The sequence below is a fragment of the Amblyraja radiata genome, chromosome 1 (genome assembly GCF_010909765.2).
Source record: "Amblyraja radiata isolate CabotCenter1 chromosome 1, sAmbRad1.1.pri, whole genome shotgun sequence".
NCBI classification, from domain to species: Eukaryota; Metazoa; Chordata; class Chondrichthyes; order Rajiformes; family Rajidae; genus Amblyraja; species Amblyraja radiata.
Window position 1 is genome coordinate 126,588,038 of NC_045956.1, and position 22,626 is coordinate 126,610,663.

The 22,626-nt window shown below is 45.3% G+C and overlaps 2 protein-coding genes across 2 annotated transcripts; both read right to left on the reverse strand.

Moving 5' to 3' along the window:
- Positions 1 to 423: 423 nt before the first annotated feature.
- On the reverse strand, positions 424 to 1,242 carry LOC116982151 (granzyme A-like). The gene is made up of 2 exons (XM_033035493.1): positions 979 to 1,242; positions 424 to 582 (listed from the first exon to the last, which is right to left on the reverse strand). Exons 1-2 carry the CDS (start codon positions 1,231 to 1,233, stop codon positions 424 to 426), a joined length of 414 nt encoding a protein of 137 aa, XP_032891384.1. The 5' UTR covers positions 1,234 to 1,242.
- Positions 1,243 to 4,090: 2,848 nt separating this feature from the next.
- Positions 4,091 to 20,898, reverse strand: LOC116982264 (chymotrypsin-like elastase family member 2A). The gene is made up of 4 exons (XM_033035569.1): positions 20,869 to 20,898; positions 8,208 to 8,311; positions 6,236 to 6,252; positions 4,091 to 4,257 (listed from the first exon to the last, which is right to left on the reverse strand). The coding sequence occupies exons 1-4, from the start codon at positions 20,896 to 20,898 to the stop codon at positions 4,091 to 4,093; spliced, it is 318 nt and encodes a 105-aa protein (XP_032891460.1).
- Positions 20,899 to 22,626: the final 1,728 nt, after the last annotated feature.

Genomic DNA, 22,626 nt, shown 5'->3' on the forward strand with positions numbered 1-22,626 from the left:
TTTGGTCTCCTAATTTGAGGAAGGACATCCTTATGATTGAGGCGGTGCAGCGTAGGTTCACGAGATTGATTTCCTCTCCAGTTTCCCGCAATGTCCTCGGATATATCAGATCAGGCCCTGGAGATTTGTCTACCTTCATACATGACAGTGCCTTCAGTACTGGGATTGGAATTGGGCATTGTAAAGTTTCCTGGGTGAACATAGGCTTGTCCCATGTGACAATAAACTATTTATTAATTCATTCATTCAGAGAACAGGGGATTTCACAATTCTTGTTTTTATTACATTTTGTGGTAAAATGTTACACAATGTACTCAAATATAGATGGAAGCATGCTGGTTATCTCAGCCAATTGATTGAGCATCATAGTTAGTAAAGCAAAGTGAATTAGCACGCTGATGACTCAATACAGCTTTTCATTGGTCATATTGTAAGACTGCATGGCAATGTTTTCCAAATCCAATGAAGGTATTTAGAAACAAAAGTGTAAATTCCAGGCTTTTTGGGATCTGCACATCCTATGCCAAAGGACACAATCCCGGTGTACTTTCCATTGCAAAACAAAGGACCACCTGAATCACCCTGGAAGAGAAAACAATAAAGATGACAATTCAGTAGAATCAGATAAAATAACACATCACCAACTTTCAGTCTGAAAACACATCACAATGCTATATTTATTACCCGTGCCCAGCTGGTTTGAGGAGATGGTGATTTTACAACGGAGCATATGTGCCTAATCAAATTCACAAAGAATCTTTAAGTGGAACAGTTTCCTTGAGAGGATAGTAATGTTCAGCTATTTAAAATAAAAACATTTACAAAAACAAGCTACAATAATGCCAGGCTAAGGCCAGTGTGAGGATGGATGGAATGTTTCAATCTATGGAAGGCACCAGTGAACCATTTGGGCTTTTGCACACACTCTGATAGCTTTATGGTCATTTTACTGATAACAATGCTACACAGCACACGCACCTGGCACGAATCTCCTTTGCCTTCACTGTCACCAGCACAGATCATGTTCTGGGTTACTTCAGGTTTGTGATTGTAATAGTCCTCGCTGTTGCATGTTTTACGATCTATTACTTCTATTGTCACCTCTTGAAGTGTGTCAGATGGAAATCCATTACTTGTTTTTCCCCATCCTGCCACTAAGCAGGAAGTTCCAGGCTTCAGATCATAGGCCATTCCTCCAGGTAGTTTGAGCACATCCACATCATTGTTGATCATTGCATTATTCTCCAGCTGTGATACAGTAATAATTTATTCTTAATCTTCAAAGAATGAAGAATATCTTAAACTATTGCTCTATTCAAAAGAGGTTTGTTAGTTTCCCTATTTAAGTACTTCATTTGCTGAGGTTCTGTCCTTTGCAGAATGAAATGTTTCTTTTACTTTTTCCGATGATCAAAGAGACAAGAAAAATTGACCATAAAATGTAATGTCAATTACCCTTCATGTGATACATGAAAATATTGTTGTGGCTGATGTTCATAAAGCCCTACGCTACTGTCGTGGATGATCGATTGATCGATCGATCGATTGATCGATTGTTTGACTGATCGAGTGAGTGAGTGAGTGAGTGATTGAAAGATTCAGCATGGAAATGCTCTTCAGCTCACCAAGTCCACATCGATCACCCACTCACGTTAGTTTAACTCACTTACGCAGCAACTACCTACACAGTCGGGGCAATTTACAGAGGCCAATTAACCTACAAATGCACACATCTTTGGAAAATGGGGGAAAACGAAGTAACGGGTTGGCGACAAGGTGGCGTAATGGTAGAGCTGCTGCCCTACAGCGCCAGAGACCCGGGTACGATCGTGACTATGGGTGCTTGTCTGTACGGAATTTTTACATTCTCCCCGTGACCTGCATGGGTTTTCGGTGATCGGGACCTTCGGCTTCCTCCCGCACTCTAAAGACGTACAGATTTGTAAGTTTATTGGCTTGGTGTAAATGTAAAATTGTCCCTATTGTGTGTAGTGTTAATGTGCGGGAATCGCTGGTCGGTGCGGACAGTGGGCCAAAGGGCCTGATTCTACGCTGTATCTCGAAACTAAACTAAACTAAACTAAAATATCAACTAAACTATCTGGATGAAACCCACATGGTCCCAAGGAAAACGTGCAAACTCCACAAAGACAGCACCTGAGGTCAGAATATAACCCAGGCCTCTGGCGATGTGAACAGCTGCTCTCCCAGCTGTGCTATTGTGCCACCCCTTCATGGTTCTTCACTATCTAAATCTTTCTTTGTTAACAAATAAACTCTAATTAGTCAAACTTAGCTTTGGTTGTTTTACTCTAAAAATATCATATCAGACTGAAAATGAACAAAGTAATTGATGGAAATATAAAGTTGGGAATCCAAATCTTTCAACACTTTTTGGATGCTTTTTTAACAATGATTAAGAAATAATATAGATTGAATGTCATTAATGTGGAACATATTACAGATGGAATGGTAAAGCAGTCAACAATTAATTTAGTTGCACTGTTGTCATGTCATTTATTTTCTATGACAGGCTGTGGAGTCAAATCAATGGATATTTTTAAGGCAGAGATAGATAGATTTTTTATTAGTGCTGGTTTCCGGAGTCATGGGGAGAAGGCAGGAGAATGGGGTTAGGAGGGAGAGATAGATCAGCCATGATTCAATGGCACAGTAAATAAATTCTAAATGTTAAATTTCCTTGACTATAAAAGGAACATTTCCTCATCAGTTCAGTGCACCATCTGACCAAGAAGGCTCCACACTCACACAGAGACATCTGATCTCATCTGCGTTGTGTCCTTGGGCAAGACACTTCACCCACCTTTGCCTGTGTGTGTCCTTGGACAAGACACTTCACCCACCTTTGCCTGTGTGTGTGAATGTACTTATGTGAAGCACTTTGGGGTCAATGCAAGTTGACTAAAAATGTGCTATATAAATAAATAAATTTAATTTAATTTAATTTTTTAATTTAATACAAGTTTCTTTTACACAGAAAGTGGTGGGTGCCTGAAACACAGTGCAAGGGGTGGTGGTGGATGCAGGTATGATAGTGGTGTTTTTAGACAGACTCATGGATATGCAGGGACTGGAGGGATATGGAGCATGTGCAGTTAAAAAGGTTTAGTTTAAGTAGGTACCATGTCCGGTACCAAACGACCTGTTCCTGTGCAATGTTGTTCTATGTGCTACATCCTACACCTGGTCAGGTTGTGGTAGACTAAAAGAAGTGGAGGAAAAACCCATCAAATGATCATTCTAATGATCCTTGCTGAAAAACTTCCTGACATGCCGAAATGAGGAGGACAAGGTTAACTCTGGTTTCCCCTGGGCCAAACGGCATCCTAGATATCACCGTAAGTAATCTGAAAAATCATTTCCCAAGACATCGAAGACATATTCTTTTGTGAAATTAAACATTGCTAATGAACAAATTAAGGGTTCAGAGCACTGTATACAGATGAGAAAGAAAATTCATACTTCCAGCAGCATGATGTCATTTTCCATAGTAATAAGACTGAATTCTGGATGGAGAATCTGTCTCTTGATATGAAATATTTGTTTACTCGACTCGTTTCGTGAAAGAGAATGTGCACCAAGAACCACTCGAAACTTCCGTTTTCCACCAATGGTGCCTACTTCGCTGCCAAGCAAAAATAAACATATTACATTTTCTTTTTTAAAGGCCATTTTCAGAAATTCATTAAATATTGAAATTTGTGGAAATATAAGAAAAATATATATATACCACATCATATTTGGTAGTTAACAAATATGCAACTTCCAAGGGGTGACCCATACCCAATGATAAGTCAAGACTTTGCTCTTAATTAAAATTCATTAATGTACCCATCAAAACAAATTGCTTGTAAGTAATACCCTTAAAGTACTGAAATCATGGGTCTGAAATAGGTATCGCATAAGTGACCATTCAAATTCAGTCTTTCTAACACAAAAAATGCATTAAACTGGTGATCTACATATTAATGAAGACATGACCAAACAGTGGAACGTGATAATTCCACACAGGCTAGGATTAGGAACTGAGCAGATATTAAAGTAAATTTTCATTCATACAGAGTAGAGCTTACGTTTCACAGTGAGCTGCAGTTAGAACCCATTTACGGTTGATCAAAACCCCTCCACAATCATGTACATACTGCCGATTCCACCCATCAAACATTTGGAGAGATGCCATATAGGGTCTTGAATGAGGTACAACGTCATGACCTCCAACAATTTCATCTCCATGATCTGGAACAAATAAAAGATATTGAACTTTTTTTTTCATATTCAGGCTCTGAAGATAACTGACAAGGCCAGCATTTATTGTCCACCCCTAACTAGATTATGGATAAAATGATTAATGAATTATTCTGAATAGATCTTTACAAGATTAATTGAACATTATGTTATGTAACCAATAATATAAGCAGAACTTTCCAAAAGAGTTGATGTGAGATTTCATTACAATGTCCACTGATGATTAAGAAAGGTGGTGTTGAATTCCCCTTCTTCATGCAATGACATAGTCTGTACTCGTATTCATCAAGAATTCTATAGCACACAGCTTTGGACTGACAAGATTTAAATTGCATTTCACCACACAAGCGTTTGGCAATGACCAAGCCTGAGAAGAGGGAACGTTACTGTTTCTCTTTGGAATTCAGTGACAGAACCAGAACCTAAATTGGACAAAAAATGTTAATATTATGGTTATAAGGGTACGGCTCCGAGGCTGAACGTCCGACTAATGGTCCAAATGTACTTTATTGTTACACGTACCTAGGTGCAATGACATTTCTTTGTTGCATATAGTTCAGTAAAAATCTTACTATTCAAAAGCACAATCATACTTAAGCACTCTCCCAGTTCCTTTCTGCCATCTACAAGTCGGGAACGGGTTATCAGGTTCTCAACTTGCTTGGAGCACAAATGTTCCAACAACAGTCAAAAATTATGGCACCTTCCAGGAAAAGAACAGACTCGATTCATAGGTGATCCAACCCCCCAGATATACACTCCCTCCACCAGTGGCTCATTGCGCTTGCAGATTGTAACTTTTGCAAAGTCCGTTTATTTCCAACAGCAGATCTGAAAGCTCTAACCTCAATCAGCAAAGAGGATGAATGCAGCAAGAACAGTAATACATTTTCATTCCAAATCACACACCATCCTGGATTTGCAGCACCTCAGCACCTCAAACAAGTGCCTCACTACCATCTTCTCAAATGCTGTTAGAAATGAGCAATACCTATTCCTTTATCAGCACTCCTAAGGTGCAACTTGGACCACATAGGAAGCAAGTGCAGCAGAAATATGGGAACATCACCACTTACAAGTAACACCTTTACCGAAATAAATTATAACATGAATACAATGTTAAATATTTCTTATTTTGCTACTTACAGGCTGGACTTAGAAAGATGACAATTAGCAAAACATACAGATTGTACAGTAGTTTCATCTTTCTCCTTGTGCAATCACACACTAAATGATGCCAAACGTTCTTGCGTAATTTATAATAAACTCAGTGGGGAGTGGTTAATTTATGTTAGATGCATCCTGGTGATAGGTTGGATTTGCAAATTTTCTAATCTGTATTCACTGTAAGCCATGTGGCAGGCTCAGAGCAAACCAGAACATATAATCAAATGTTAGTGGTTTCACAAAGGGTTGGTCTTTAGTTTAGTTTAGTTTAGTTTAGCTTATTATGGTCACGTGTACTGAGGGAAGGTGAAAAGCTTTTTTTTTCATGCTATCCAGTCAAAAAAAAGACAATGCATGCTCATAATCAAGCCGTCCAGAGTGCACAGCGAACGGGTACAACATTTAGTGCAAGATAAAGTCCGATATGGAACATTAAAGATAGTTCAAAGGTCTCTAATTAGGTTGAGAGGAGGTCATGACTGCACTCTCACTGATGAGAATACCGTGTGTCAGTTGCTACATGTTGCTTGAAATTCTGATCCAATAACATGATGGCACACGGGACATATATATTCAAGCCTGCGTGAATGTATAATAAATGATGCCGAAAACTAGCATTAAATTTAAGAAACCATCGACTGAATAAACCACTTTATTGTGGCTTAATTTCAAATGAAAATAGTCCAATTGAAATGGCATTACTAAACTGGCATTACTAAACTCGACCCAAAACGTCACCTATCCATGCACTCCAGAGAAGCTGCCTAACTTGCTGAGTTACTCCTGTCATATTGAGTATTACCTAGCATCTGCAGTTCTCTGTGTCAGTAATCGACATCAACCGGTCCAGTGTAATACAAATGAGCGCTGCATTGGTGTGATATCACCTTTCACATGAGGTGTTAAACTCTGGCTCAGTTTAGCTCCTCACATAGGCATAAAAATACCAATGGTGCTACTTGAAGATACTACTTTAAGTTGGTTTGGAACATGCTGAATTCTCAAAAGGCAAAACACGTGCTACTTCTTTTTTGCCACGGTTCCACGGGACAAGGATATAATGCTGAGGCTTTCCCGACCTTCGCCACTCCACCGCTCTCCAGCAGGCCGCAGCCGTTGCCCTACCTGAGTCCCAGGCTCAGCACCGGGCCTAAAGTCTCCACGCTGCAGACTCTGACATCACGGGGTCTAACTGTGCTGGGTTCCTCCACCCCCCCCCCCCCCCCCAACACAGGGAACCTCACTGGTTGCTCCACTTCCTCCTCAAAACATGTTACCCCAGCTCTTCCCCACCCATACTAAAGTCCTCATACTCCCCTCCTCCCTAACCACGCACCACCCCCCTACCAGACGTCGCCTCGGTCTCCATCCATTCACCTGCCTTCCTCTGTCCCTAACCCCCATCAGGGCTGCCAACCCGCACGAATTGAGCGTGACGGTGGCGGCGCGACTCGTTGCAGCGGCTCCTACAGCCTGTCTGTCTTTTTTTATTTTTTGTCTAGTTAAATGTAGTGTTTGGTGTTTTTTAAATACTGGTTTTTAAATGTGTATATGTGGGGGGCGGGGGGGGGGAGGGGGAAACCGTTTAAAATCTCTTCCCTGTCCGAGAGACCCGACCTTTTCCCTGTCGGGTCTCCGTTGTCGTTGGGGCCTAGCACCGTGGAGCGGCCTCCAACCTGTACGACCCGGGGGCTCGGGAGACTGCGCTGCGGACTAATCACCATCGTGGGGCTGGCCGGCCTCGGAACGTGGGGAGCGGTGGTGACTCGCTGCTGCGACTCGACTCCTGGGGCTCGGAGGCTCCAGCAACGCAGCCGCAGGTCCGGTGGACTGGGACATCGGGAGCTCGCGGGTCTGGGGGGAGAGAGAGAGACCGCTTCCCGGAGCTCCCGCAACGCGACTTCTCCAGCCCGTGTCGGGGGGTTGGAACGACCTGGAGCGGGGAAGTACATCACCCGGCACGGCTTAGTGGCCGTGGGACATTACAGCGCCCGCCGGGGGCTCCAACTTCGAGACTTCTAGACCGGGAGCGGGGCCGTAAATCGCCCGGCACGGCCTAAAATGGCTGTGGGACTTATCATCGCCCGCCTGGGGCTTGGACATCGGGAGAGACATGGAGAGCAGGGGAGAGAAAATACTTTTGCCTTCCATCACAGTGGGTTCACTGTGATGGATGTTTGTGTGAACTTAATTGTGTGTATGTCTGTAGGACATTGTTTTTGTTTGTATGGCTGTGGAAACAAAATTTCGTTTGAGTCTCACTGGGGCTCAAATGACAATAAATTTGTATTGTATATTGTATATTGAGAATCGCGCATTTCACTTCCGGTGGTGCTTTGGAGGCATAAAGTCCAGCTCCACCTAGCTCCATGCTGAAAAAAATTGCTAAAACGGGGAGAAAAACGGGGCCTACCTGTTGTTACCGCACCGGCTGCCTTTAACGAGCGAGTGATGTCATCAGGGGCGCGCGACTTTAGCGGTATGTCCATGCAACATACCCCCTCCAAGCCAAAAAAGACCGGTAAGTTTAGACAACCGGCAGAAGAGGTAGGCCTGACTGAAGCCTCGGGCTCAGTTTCAACGATGTCCCAGGAAGATGTATCAAAGAAATCAAAGCCAAAACAAACAGAATTGGAAGAACTTCAAAGTTTTCTCTCCCTTGAAATTAAAAATATAAAGGAGCAACTTAAAAATTTTAATGAAAAACTGAACTTTAAAGAAGAACTTAAAGAGGAATTCCACTCTTTTAAAGAAGAATTTAAAGAATAAATTACCTCCACTGTTCACGAAATACTGGAAGCTTGGAAGCTGACAATGGAAGAAATTTCAATAAACAGATTGAAGAGGTAAATGTTAAAATCAATTTGATGGAAACCAGCTTTAATGATAAGTTGGACCCCATCAATGAGACATTAGATCAACAAAATACAGCAATAACTGAACTGGAAGAAATCGCTGCGACAAGTGCTGAAACTACAAAAAAGCTCCTCCTCGAGAATCAACGCTTATCAGAATTACTGAGTAAAATAACTGAAAAATGCATTGATTTGGTGGGGCGTCATAGACGCCAGAACCTAAGAATTGTAGGTGTCAAAGAAGGAAGAGAGGGGGGCCGAGACCCCAATGAATTTGCAGCAGACTTATTACAAAAAAGTCTTAAATCTGGACATAGAGCGCTGAGACGCCGACCCCGGGAAGATTCCCCCCCAAAACAACTGATAGTAAAGTGTTCAAAAGGGAACTGCAGATGCTGGAATATCGAAGGTACACAAAATTGCTGGGGAAACTCAGCGGGTGCAGCAGCATCTATGGAGCGAAGGAAATAGGCGACGTTTCGGGCCGAAACTCTTCTTCAGACTGATGGGGGGTGGGGAAAGAAAGAAGGAAAAAGGGAGGAGGAGGAGGAGCCCGAGGGCGGGCGGATGGGAGGGTGGGAGGAGACAGCTATAGGGTGAAGGAAGGGGAGGAGACAGCACGGGCTAGCCAAATTGGGGGAATTCAATGTTGATGCCATAAGGACGCAAGGACCCCAGACGGAATATGAGGTGCTGTTCCTCCAATTTCCGCTGTTGCTCACTCTGGCAATGGAGGAGACCCAGGACAGAGAGGTCGGTAGTATACGATCATGAATTGGATGACATCATGAAGAAAATTGTCCGTAACAGAGAGTTCACTTTTGACAGAGAGAGGATCAGCATCTTTAGGAACTATCCAGTGGAGATCTCCAAGAAGAGAGCGCTGTTTACAGAGACAAGAAGAAAACTTAAGAACATACCAGAATTGAGATATGGCCTGATGTACCCCGCAACACTAAGAGTCGCCTACATGAAGAAGGAACATATGTTTACAGACCATAAACAACCACTTGAATTCGCCCAGAACATCGAGAATATGAGCGAAGACTGAACAACATACATTATCTTCCTGACGTCAACGAGCAGTGCGACCTCGTAGAGTACTAATGGAACTTTAAATTGTTATACTTAAGGACTACTGAAAATTGATGATAGTGGAGCAAATTTTCTCCTACTGATATTGATATATTACATTTATATCTTAGTATTATTGTTAATTGTTATTAATTACTGAGTATTACTAATTCAATAACTAATATATTACATTTATATTTTAGTATTGTAGTCAATTATTATTAATTACTGATTACAACTAATTATAAACATTTGTCATTACTAATTACTATTACTAATCATTAATAATTACTATTAACTGGTTTACTTAGAAACAGTTGAAATGTGGCGGTCCCTGGGGGGTAGGCCACTCCTTGGATCATCCCCCTCGCCTATTGAGGGACAGGGGCGTTGGTCTGCCACGGGGTTTCCAGTCGACCCTGGGTTTAGTGCTCTCGAGGAGTGTGTGTGGTGTACTCTCGCTGTTGGGATTAAAAGACTACTGTTTGAACCCGCCTGGCGTCTGGTCTTTTCCTGACCTTGACCAGGCCACTACACTGGTGACCCCACGCCGTTCATCACGCGTCGTGATGGATATGGATAATAACGCTGTTGCGCTGAAGCTCCCAACTCTGTGGACCGAAGGACCCGACACCTGGTTCCAGCAGGCAGAGGCACAGTTTGCTGTGAGAGGTATTACACAAGATGAGACAAAATACTATTACGTGGTTTGCTCGCTTGACCAACTGACTGCGAGGCGAGTTAAGCCTTTCCTCAGGGCCCCCCTGGTAACAAATAAATATACTGGCCTTAAGGAATTTCTTGTCAGGAGGTTTGGCCTAGGTGACACCGAGCGGGCAGCTCGGATTTTCAGAATGGACGGCCTGGGCGACCTCCGGCCGTCTGCCCTCCTGGAAGACATGCTCACCCTAATGGGGGACCATGAACCTTGCTTTCTATTTAAATACGCCTACCTGCAGCAGCTGCCTCCCGACATTCGCATGCAGCTCGCCAGGGATCCATTTACCGACATGCGGGTGCTGGGTGAACAAGCCGACGAGCTGTGGAATTCCCACCATCACAACCTGGAAGCAGTGACCATCCTTCTCGCGGCATTTGGAGGCTCAGAGCAGGTCGGGACCGCTATCGACCACGTTTCCACTGCTCCCAGTCGGCCCCCGTGGCAAAATCTGGCCGCCATTGCTCATTCCACTGCAGGCACGTCCTTCCAGCACGGCCAGCCTGCAGTTCCACCCAACGCCAGCAGAGGTCGCTGGCGCTCAAACCAGCCTAATTCGCCTACAGTTCCCCCAGACGCCAGCAAAGCTGGTTAGTGCTATTACCATCGTCTCTGGGGAATGCAGCCAGGCTATGTCGCCCACCCTGTTTATTCCCGGGAAACGAAGGGGCCGGTCGTCAGTGATTCCTTCGGCGGCCGGCACAATTCATCGCGTCTTCGCTTGGGATCGCCGCACTGGAGGTCGATTCCTCGTCGACACTGGTGCGGAAGTGAGTGTTCTGCCTCCCTCCATCGCCGACATCCGTGCGGGCAAACGAGGCCCCCTCCTCACCGCGGCGAACGGGAGTGCTATTCGCACCTACGGGTTTCGCACCATCCCCCTCAACTTTGGCCGCGGATCCTTTTCGTGGAGGTTCGTCATTGCCGACGTTTCCCAGCCGCTGCTGGGCGCCGACTTCCTTCGAGCCCATTCACTGCTCGTGGATGTCAAGCGGCGGCATCTGATACACTCTGTCACGCTGGAGCCGTTCTTCCTCCGTACTGGTGATCCCGTAGCACACCCTGATGGCCCCCTGTCATCCGTGGATGCGACTTTCGCGCGCATCCTGGCAGATTTTTCCGACATTCTTGAACCCCACTTTCGCTCCTCCACCCCCAAGCACGGGGTGGAGCACCATATCCCCACTACTGGCCTGCCTGTGCACGCCCGGGCGCGTCGTCTCGCGCCAGACAAGCTCCGTCTAGCTCGGGAGGAGTTCCACCAGATGGAGGCGATGGGCATCGTGCGTCCCTCCGACAGCCCATGGGCGTCATCGCTCCACATGGTCCCTAAGACGAACGGGGCCTGGCCCCCGTGTAGGGATTACCGTCGCCTGAATGATGCGACCGTCGCCGACAGGTATCCGGTCCCGCACATTCAGGACTTCAATGCCCATCTGGCCAGAGCATCCGTATTCTCAAAGGTGGACCTCGTGCGAGGGTACAATCAAATTCCGGTCCGCCCCGATGATATCCCGAAGACGGCCATTATTACACCATTTGGTCTATTCGAATTTGTGCGGATGCCGTTTGGGTTAAAGGACGCTGCGCAGGCCTTTCAGCGGCTTATGGACTGCGTGTGCCGCGGCCTGGACTTCGTCTTCGTGTACTTGGATGACATACTCGTGGCCAGTCGCTCGCGGCAGGAGCACTGCATCCACCTCCGTCAGCTGTGTCAGCGCCTCAGCGACTTCGGTTTGGCCATCAACTCGTCCAAGTGCCGTTTCGGGGTGACGGCTATCGACTTCCTCGGCCACCGCGTGACTCCACAAGGGGTGGTGCCTCTGCTGACCAGGGTGGACACTGTCCGCAAGTTCCCCCGTCCGACCACAGTTAGGGGCCTACTGGAATTCGTGGGGATGGTCACCTTCTATCACCGCTTCCTGCCGTCAGCGGCCGCAGTCATTCGTCAGCTTTTCCACCTGGTCATCGCAGGGAGGTTGATTGGTCCGTGGAAGCAACAGCAGCATTCGAGAGGGCTAAGCAGGAGCTGGCTGAGGCCACGATGCTCGTCCACCCACGAGAGGACGCCCCAACCTCCTTGACGGTGAACGCTCCTGAGGTTGCGGTTGGGGCAATGTTGGAGCTGCTAATTGATGGTTGCTGGCGGCCACTTGCCATCTTCAGCAGGCATCTCAGTGGTGCTCAGCGTCGTTACAGCGCCTTCGACCGTGAGCTCCTTGCCCTGTATCTCGCCATACGTCATTTCCGCTACTTCCTGGAGGGGAGGCCATTTACTGCATTTACGGACCACAAGCCACTAGCCTTCGCGTTCGCCAAGGTTTCAGACCCGTGGTCTGCCCGGCAGCAGAGGCAGTTGGCGTATGTGTCTGAATACACCACCTCCATCTGGTTCGTTGAGGGCAAATTCAACAGGGTGGCCGATGCCTTATCGAGACGTGCAGTCCACGCGGTTCTCCAAGTCGGTGAGGGGATCAATTATTCTGCCCTATCGTATGGCAGTTTCGGGCCTGCAGTTGGAGGACGTTGTCTGTGGTCCTGGGGGTACAACGCTGCTGTGCGATGTCTCCACTCGAGTTCCGCGACCCATCGTCCCCATCGCCTGGCGGCACAGGGTGTTTGAGGTGCTCCATGGACTTGCGCATCCCTCCATCAGGGCGACAACGGCCCTGGTAGCCTCCCGCTTCATGTGGCACGGGCTGCGGAAGGAGGTTGGACATTGGGCGCACACTTGCATCCCGTGCCAGACCGCCAAAGTGCAACGACATGTGTGCACGTCGTTGCAGGAGTTCACCATTCCTCGGCAGCGTTTCGACCACATTCACGTGGACATCGTGGAGCCGCTGCCGTCATCCCATCGCATGACATATCTATTCACCGTCGTGGACCACTTCACGCGGTGACCTGAAGCCATTCCGCTCCCAAATTCTGCAACGACCACTTGTGCTCGAGCCTTGGTGGTGCACTGGATCGCCCGGTTCGGTGTTCCACTGGACATAACTTCCGACCGAGGGCCTCAGTTCATGTCAGAGCTGTGGTTGGCCATGGCACGCCTCCTGGGTGTTCGTCTGCACCACATGATGGCATACCACCCGCAGGCGAACGGCCTGGTGGAGCGGTTTCACCGACAACTTAAGGATGCCCTGAAGGCACGGCTCACTGACCCAAACTGGGTAGACGCTCTGCCGTGGGTTTTGCTGGGGATCCGCACTGCATCGAAAGAGGACTTGGCCTCCTCCTCCGCCGAGTTGGTGTATGGGTCTCCGTTGACGGTGCCCGGGGAGTTCATCCCGCCGGCACGTGGCCAGGTGGAGCAGCCTTCGGATGCTCTGCAACGTCTTCGGCAGACAGTGGACAAGCTGACACCGGTGCCCGCGTCTCATCATGGGTCCTTCCGTCCGCACGTTCCCTCTGCTCTGGAGGACTGCCAGTTCGTCTTCCTGCGCAGGGATGCGCATCGAACACCTCTCCAGAGGCCGTACGAAAGTCCCTTCTGGGTCCTGGAACATGGCTCGTCGACTTTCGTCCTGGACATGGGGGGTCGGCATGAGACTGTTTCAGTTGCGCGGCTGAAGCCAGCACATATTGATATTGATCAGCCGGTGCTGGTAGCACGGCCCCGTAAGCGAGGGCAGCCTCTGTCTAGGGTACCTCCTTCTCTGGCTACTCTGTCCCCCGCACCTGTTGATCAGTCGCCTGTTCCGGGGCCGGGCATTGTGTGCACCCGGGCTGGCCGCTGTGTACGCCCTCCTGTCCGTTTCGTGCCTCGGGTACTTGGGGGGGGTCCTGTGACGGTCCCTGGGGGGTAGGCCACTCCTTGGATCATCCCCCTCGCCGATTGAGGGACAGGGGCGTTTCCTGACCTTGACCAGGCCACTACAAAAATATGATTATAAGTAAGGTTTAATTTAGGCCATTTTATTCATAAGGGTTTGAGGTTTTCCTCTTTATTTTCGATTTAAATGATATATGAGATTAATATGGGAATTTGAGAATAATAACTTTTTTATTAACGGATTATAAATTCTTTGGTTTAAAAATGTTTTCTCACTTCCCTAGAAACTATTTTATTGAATTTTTGTATTTTTGTAAAGCATGGAGCTAGGATTTTTTTTCCCAAAGGCTACGGAAGTCTTTAGAATGCTAGCCACGTTAGTGTGGCTAACATTAACTACACCAATTATAAATGTTGTTTTCTTCCTTCTTTTGCACCTTACTAATCATCTATTCTGTTACTCTTCTTATTTTATGCTTTATTATAATTTTAAGTTTGAATGGAATTATACGTTTTACACAATGAGATATGTACGGAAGAACGATCTACGAGATATAAAATTCATCGATCTGATGTTCGGGTGTAATGTCAGGTTTAGTGTGTTGATACATCTACTCTTTTATAGACCACCCTAAAAATAAGATGCAAGATGTTAATATGACAATTAGGGGTAAAGGAATTACATTTTGTAGTTGGAATGTTGAGGGAATTAATGAACCAATTAAGAGTGGTAAAGTATTAGCACATTTAAAATTACTTAAGACAGATATAATATTCCTTCAAGAAACCCACCTTAAAAAGGAAGCAACATTTCTTTATATGCAGATGATGTATTAATTTACATTACAAAACCAGAAATTAGTATCCCAAACTTATCCCAATCTAATAACTCAATTTGGTTTGTTTTCCGGATACAGAATTAATTGGAATAAAAGCGAAATCATGCCAATAACGGAACTCAATCCACATATAATACAACAATCCCCATTTAAAATAGTTAATGAAAAATATAAATATCTAAGAATTTATGTCACTAAGACATAATGTCTCATTATTTAAATTAAATTTCCCCCCTTTACTGAATAAACTACACAAGAATATTCAGTATTGGAAAACACTCCCTATTTCAATGTTTGGTAGAATTAATGCCATAAAAATGATTTGTTTTACCGCAATTATTATGCCTCTTTCAATCAATCCCGATATATCTCCCAAAAAAATCTTTTTTTTAGGGTGGACTCCATCGTCACTGATTTTATCTGGGATTATAAGAATCATAGAATAAGCAAAAAACATTTATGCAAATCAAAGATAAATGGAGGTTTAACTTTACCGAATTTTTTGTTTTATTTCTGGGCAGTTAATATTAAAAATAAGAACTTTTGGCTGGAAGAAATGGACCAATAACCAGATTGGTTAAAGATGGAAAAGGAAGATTGTTTACCTTTTGAAATTGGTTGCTCCCTCAAAATTGAATTAAAAAACTATAATATACAGTGGTAAGCGAATTTGGAAACAAGTAAAAAATATCTTAAAATTGAATAATTTATCACTCTATCTCCCCATCGTGAACAATCCCTCATTTAAACTTTCTATGTTGGATAAAGGTTTCATACAATGGAAAAATTATGGAATTAAAAGGATGGGACAACATTATAAGAAAGGCATCTTTCTTTCATTTCAGGAGCTACAACAGACTTACGGACTCCACTCAAATGATTTTTTTAGATATTTACAACTTAGAGATTAGGTTAAATCAAATACACAAAACTTTAGAACTAGAGATCCAGAAATTCTTGATGATTGTTTGAATAAACATCCTAATACAGATAAATTAATATCTCATATTTATAATATCCTATTAGATAGTGAGATACCACCGACAGATTTATATAGACAAACATGGGAAAATGAACTAAGCCAACCAATAACGAAAGATATTTGGGATGAAAGTTACCAACATATACATCAATGTTCATTAAATGCCTGACATCTATATTACTAAACGTCTGATCTTGACCGCTTTTGGCCCACTGTGCTGCGATTTCCGAGAGAACGCCGCCACCTACGGCCGTCATTTTTGGCCACCTCGCTGAGAGCCCACGTCTGCCTTCCTGGACCAGAGGATTTTTCCCATTGATGAAAAATCAAAGAAATATTAATGTTTTTAAAAATGTCACCACTCTCTCTGCTGCCCCTGCTGGAGGGAGGGGGAGGGACTATAAAACCAGGAAGTGGTGTGCCTCACTCTGTCTCTGCAAGATGGAGGTCACATCTCTCTGAGCTCTGAATAACACTGAACACATGTCTACTCAACTGTGAGTGCCCTTAATGTGGTTTGAAAATGAAAATATGGTTGGTTTGAAGTAAAAATGCACTCTCCCTCTCCCCCCCCTCTACCCCCCTCTCGCTCCCTCCTCTCTCCCCTCCTCTCTCTCTCCCCCTCTCCACCTCCCCCTCTCCCCCTCTCTCTCCCTCTCCTTCCCCCACTCTCCTCCCCCCTCTCCCCCCCTCCCCCTCCCCGCCCACTCTCCCCCTCCTCTCCCCCCCTCTCTCTCTCTCCCCTCTTTTTCTCCCCCTCGTCCCCTCCATCCCCTCCCCCACCCGCCATCCCCTAAACCCCCCTCCCCTCCACACCCCCTACATCCATCCCTCCATCCCTCTCCCTGCTCCCCACCTCTCCCCCTCCTCTCACCTCACCCCCTCTCAGCACTCCCTCTCTCTCCCCCTCACTCAGCACCTCCTCTCTCCCCCCTCCCCCTTCTCCCCCCCTCCCCCCTTTCCCCTTTCCCCTCCCCCCTCGCCCCTCCCCCTCTTCTCCCCCCTCCCCCCTCCCCCTCTCCCCCAACTCCCCCCTCTCCCCCCTCTCCCCACCCCTCTCCCCCTCTCCCCCCTCTCTCTATCTCCCATCTTTCTCTCCCCCTCCTCCCCTCCAACCCCTCCCCCACCCTCCCTTCCCTAAACCCCCCTCCCCTCCACATTCCCTACCCTTTTCCCTCCACCCTCCCCCCTTCCTCCCCCTCCCTGCTCCCCACCTCCCCTCACCCCCCTCTCAGCACCCCTTCTCTCTCCCCCTCACTCTCACCCCTCTCTCCTCTCCTCCCCTCTCTCTCCTCCCCTCTCTCTCCTCCCCTCCCTCTCTCCCCCTCCTCCCCCACCTTTCCCCCCTCACCCACCCTCCCTCTTCTCCTCCCCTTCACCCCCGTCTCCCTCTTACCCCTCTCTCTCTGTCTCTGCCTCTCTCTCTGTCTCTGCCCCTTCTCTCTCTGCCCTCACTCTCTACCCCCGCCCCCCTCTCTACATGTGACTGCAAGTTATAACCATATAACCATATAACAATTACAGCACGGAAACAGGCCATCTCGGCCCTACAAGTCCGCGCCGAACAATTTTTTTTCCCTTAGTCCCACCTGCCTGCACTCATACCATAACCCTCCATTCCCTTCTCATCCATATGCCTATCCAATTTATTCTTAAATGATACCAACGAACCTGCCGCCACCACTTCCACTGGAAGCTCATTCCACACCGCTACCACTCTCTGAGTAAAGAAGTTCCCCCTCATGTTACCCCTAAACTTCTGTCCCTTAATTCTGAAGTCATGTCCTCTTGTTTGAATCTTCCCTATTCTCAAAGGGAAAAGCTTGCTCACATCAACTCTGTCTATCCCTCTCATCATTTTAAAGACCTCTATCAAGTCCCCCCTTAACCTTCTGCGCTCCAGAGAATAAAGACCTAACTTATTCAACCTATCTCTGTAACTTAGTTGTTGAAACCCAGGCAACATTCTAGTAAATCTCCTCTGTACTCTCTCTATTTTGTTGACATCCTTCCTATAATTGGGCGACCAAAATTGAACACCATACTCCAGATTTGGTCTCACCAATGCCTTGTACAATTTTAACATTACATCCCAGCTTCTATACTCAATGCTCTGATTTATAAAGGCTAGCATACCAAAAGCTTTCTTTACCACCCTATCTATATGAGATTCCACCTTCAAGGAACTATGCACGGTTATTCCCAGATCCCTCTGTTCATCTGTATTCTTCAATTCCCTACCATTTATCATGTACGTCCTATTTTGATTTGTCCTGCCAATGTGTAACACCTCACATTTATCAGCATTAAACTCCATCTGCCATCTTTCAGGCCATTTTTCCAAATGGGCTAAATCACTCTGTAGACTTTGGAAATCCTCTTCATTATCCACAACACCCCCTATCTTGGTATCATCTGCATACTTACTAATCCAATTTACCACCCCTTCATCCAGATCATTGATGTACATGACAAACAACAAAGGACCCAACACAGATCCCTGAGGCACCCCACTAGTCTCCTGCCTCCAACCCGACATACAGCCATCCACCATTACCCTCTGGCTTCTCCCATTCAGCCACTGCTGAATCCATCTTGCTATTCCTGCATTTATACCCAACAGTTTAACCTTCTTAACCAACCTTCCATGAGGAACCTTGTCAAAGGCCTTACTAAAGTCCATATAGACAACATCCACTGCTTTACCCTCGTCAATTTCCCTAGTAACCTCTTCAAAAAATTCAAGAAGATTAGTCAAACATGACCTTCCAGGCACAAATCCATGTTGACTGTTCCTAATCAGACCCTGTCTATCCAGATGCTTATATATATTATCTCTAAGTATCTTTTCCATTAATTTGCCCACCACTGAAGTCAAACTAACAGGTCTATAATTGCTAGGTTTACTCTTAGAACCCTTTTTAAACAATGGAACAACATGCGCAGTACGCCAATCCTCGGGGACTATTCCCGTTTCTAATGACATTTGAAATATTTCTGTCATAGCCCCGGCTATTTCTACACTAACTTCCCTCAATGTCCTAGGGAATATCCTGTCAGGACCTGGAGACTTATCCACTTTTATATTTTTCAAAAGTGTAAGTACTTCTTTTACTTTGAAACTCATAGTATCCATAACTACTCTACTCGTTTCCCTTACCTCACATAATTCAATATCCTTCTCCTTGGTGAATACCGAAGAAAAGAAATTGTTCAATATCTCCCCCATCTCTTTTGGCTCTGCAGATAGCTGCCCACTCTGTTTCTCCAATGGACCAATTTTATCCCTCGTTATCCTTTTGCTATTAATATAGCTGTAGAAACCCTTTGGATTTACTTTCACCTTACTTGCCAAAGCAACCTCATATCTTCTTTTAGCTTTTCTAATTTCTTTCTTAAGATTCTTTTTACATTCCTTATACTCCACAAGCACCTCATTTACTTCATGCTGCCTATAATTATTGTAGATCTCCCTCTTTTTCCGAACAAGATGTCCAATTTCCCTTGAAAACCAGGGCTCTTTCCAATTTTTACTGTTTCCTTTCAACCGAACAGGAACATAAAGATTCTGTACTCTTAAAATTTCCCCTTTAAATGTCCACCATTTCTCTTCTACATCTTTCCCATAAAACAAAATGTCCCAGTCCACTCCTTTTAAATCATCTCGCATCTCATCAAAGTTAGCCTTTCTCCAATCAAAAATCTCCACCCTAGGTCCAGTTTTGACCTTCTCCATAATTATATTGAAACTAATGGTATTGTGATCACTGGACCCGAAGTGCTCCCCAACGCATACCTCCGCCACCTGTCCCGTCTCATTTCCTAACAGGAGGTCCAGCACTGCCCCTCCTCTAGTAGGTACCTCTATGTATTGCTGCAAAAAACTATCCTGCACACATTTTACAAACTCCAAACCATCCAGCCCATTTACAGAATGTGTTTCCCAGTCTATGTGTGGAAAGTTGAAATCTCCCACAATCACTGCCTTGTGCTTACTACTAATATCTGCTATCTCCTTACATATTTGCTCTTCCAATTCTCGTTCCCCATTTGGCGGTCTATAATACACCCCTATAAGTGTTGCTACACCTTTCCCACTTCTCAGTTCCACCCAAATAGCCTCCCTAGATGAGCCCTCCAATCTATCCTGCCAAAGCACTGCTGTAATATCTTCCCTGACTAGCAATGCAACACCACCACCTCTTGCCCCTCCAATTCTATCACACCTGAAGCAACGAAATCCTGGAATATTTAGTTTCCAGTCACAGCCCTCCTGCAACCATGTTTCACTGATCGCCACAACATCATACTTCCAGGTGTCTATCCAGACTCTAAGCTCATCCACCTTTCTTACAATGCTCCTGGCATTGAAATATGCACATTTAAGAAACCCCCCGTCTCTTCTTCTCTGTTTATTTCCTTTTTTTTCTTTCTCCTCTTGTGTCCGAGTGCTTCCCTTTTCTGCTTCCTGCCTCCCATTCTGTCTACTAGCTTTCTCTATTTGAGTCCCTCGCCCCAACCATTCTAGTTTAAAGTCTCCCCAGTGACCTTTGCAAATTTCCCCGCCAGGATGTTGGTCCCCCTCGGGTTCAAGTGCAACCCATCCTTTCTGTACAGGTCCCACCTTCCCCAAAAGAAGTCCCAATGATCCAGAAACTTGAATCCCTGCCCTCTGCACCAGTCTTTCAGCCACGCATTTATCCTCCACCTCGCTCCATTTCTTTTTTTTTTTTTTTTTTTTTTTGAGAAACACAATTAGACATTTATTTACTTGACTGATCAATGAGCAATTTCTTTGAGCCAGCGTATATATGATGCAAAATTTGTGCAGAAGAGCACTTCACAAATTAACTTCCAGTTGGTAGTCTCACAGTAGAGCCACAGTCCTATTGTCTGGTCTGTTTTTTTTAATATATTTTTTTATTAAAGGTAATCAATTACAATGCTTCAAACAACTTTACATCAAATTAATTCAATTTGCATTAAGTAAAACACTAGTAATACTTATCTACTATTTTTTTTAGAAATAATGATAGAAAAAGAATAGAACAGTTATAAATCATTAAGAGAGTGATTAAATAATAATTTGATTATATATAAGAAAGAAAAGAGAAACGAAAAAAAAAAAAGAAGAAAAAAAAAAAAAAAAAAAAAAAAAAATGAAAAACCACAATATGTATTGTTAATAACACTACTACAAGTGATAGTATCAATAAAGACATATATGTTAATTCCAATATAAAAATGAATTATTCTCACCAAATCCCGCAGGGTGCACGCCGAGCTGTGCTGCCAAGAACAGCTACTTCTCTAAATACTGTATATATGGAGACCATATCTGTTCAAAATAATTATACTTGTCCAATAGGACAAATCTAATTCTTTCCAGATGTAACGTCTCCATCATCTCTGCTGCCCACATTTTGGTTGTGGGGGATAATGTTCCCTTCCAAAATTTCAATATGATTTTTTTCCCAATTATCAAACAGTAATCAAAGAAATTTCTTTGATTTACTGTAAGTGATAGATGTAAATCCGGAATTCCAAATATTATTAGCTTTGGGTTAGGGTCCAATTTAACTTTGATGACTTCAGAAATAACTTTAAAAATTTCTGTCCAGTAATAATTCAATTTAGGACATGTAACGAAACTATGTATTAAATTTGTCTCTGCTTTCTTGCACTTATCACAAATAGCGGAGAGATTCGGAAAAATACTATTTAATTTAGTTTTCGAATAATGTAACCTATATAATACTTTAAATTGTATCAATATATGTCTGGCGTTTAATGAACACCGGTGTATTCGTTGTAGCTCCATTTCTACTCTCACTGTCGCGTGGTACAGGCAGTAATCCTGAGATTGTTACCTTTTTGGTCCTTTTCCTTAACTCTCCTCCCAACACCCTAAATCCTCCCTTCAAGACCTCTTCACTTTTTTTACCTATGTCATTTGTACCAATATGTACCACGACCTCAGGCTCCTCTCCCTCTGATTTCAGGATATCTTGGATGCGTTGAGACACGTCCGAGACCTTGGCACCAGGGAGGCAGACCACCATCCTGGTCTCCCGACTGCGTCCACAGAAACGCCTATCCGACCCCCTAACAATAGAGTCCCCAATTACTATTGCCCTCTTCTTTTTTTTCCCTACCTTTCGGAGCAACAGGGCCGGTCTCTGTGCTGGAGGCCCGTCCGCTGTTGCTACCCCCGGGTAGGCTGTCATCCTCATCCGTACTCAAACAGGAGTACTTATTTGCAAGGTGTACCGACATTGGAGTACTCCCTCGTTCCTGCCTCTGCCCCTTGCCCTTCCTTAGCGTGACCCACATGTCTCTCTCCTGTGGTTTTGGAGTGACCACCTCCCTATAACTCCCCTCTATGACCTCGTCACTCTCCCTGACCAGACAGAGGTCATCGAGCTGCTGCTCCAGGAACCTAATACGGTCCCTTAGGAGCCCCATCTCTCTGCACCTGGTGCAGATGTGGACGTCTGGAGGGCCATCCGACACCATGACCTCCCACATCTGACATCCAGAACAGTTCACTGCTCTGACTGTCATTCTCTCGCCTTACCCTGGATCCGATACCAGTATAATACAATAGAAACTGCTGGGAGAAATCAGCAGGTATCTGACTCACAACAGCTGCTCCCTCTTGCCCTTTAAACTGCACCTGAGGTTGCACCCAATCAGCTGCTTCCTCTAGTCTGCTTCCACCAATCAGCGACTTCCACCAGAAACCCTCCCTATGGAGTGTGGAACGTTACGGGATTTGGTAAAAGCCCTGACCCTCCTCCACTGTCTCCAACGGTCCCGGGCCTCTGTGAAAACAAGCCCCGTGCCCGATTTAAGTACACCGCCCTGACCCTCCTCCACTGCCTCCAACGATCCCGGGCCTCTGTGAAAACAAGCCCCGCGCCCGATTTAAGTACTCACCACCCTGACCC

Excerpts from the sequence above, each read along its gene's own strand:
- LOC116982264 (XM_033035569.1), bottom strand. The coding sequence starts at position 20,898 with ATGTCTTTATTGATACTATCACTTGTAGTA. Across the intron at positions 8,312-20,868 it reads TGATACTATCACTTGTAGTA|CTGGTTTCCATCAAATTGAT; the intron begins GTGTTATTAACA and ends TTATCATTAAAG.
- LOC116982151 (XM_033035493.1), bottom strand. The coding sequence starts at position 1,233 with ATGATCAACAATGATGTGGATGTGCTCAAACTACCTGGAGGAATGGCC. Across the intron at positions 583-978 it reads GCAAAGGAGATTCGTGCCAG|GGTGATTCAGGTGGTCCTTT; the intron begins GTGCGTGTGCTG and ends TTTCTCTTCCAG.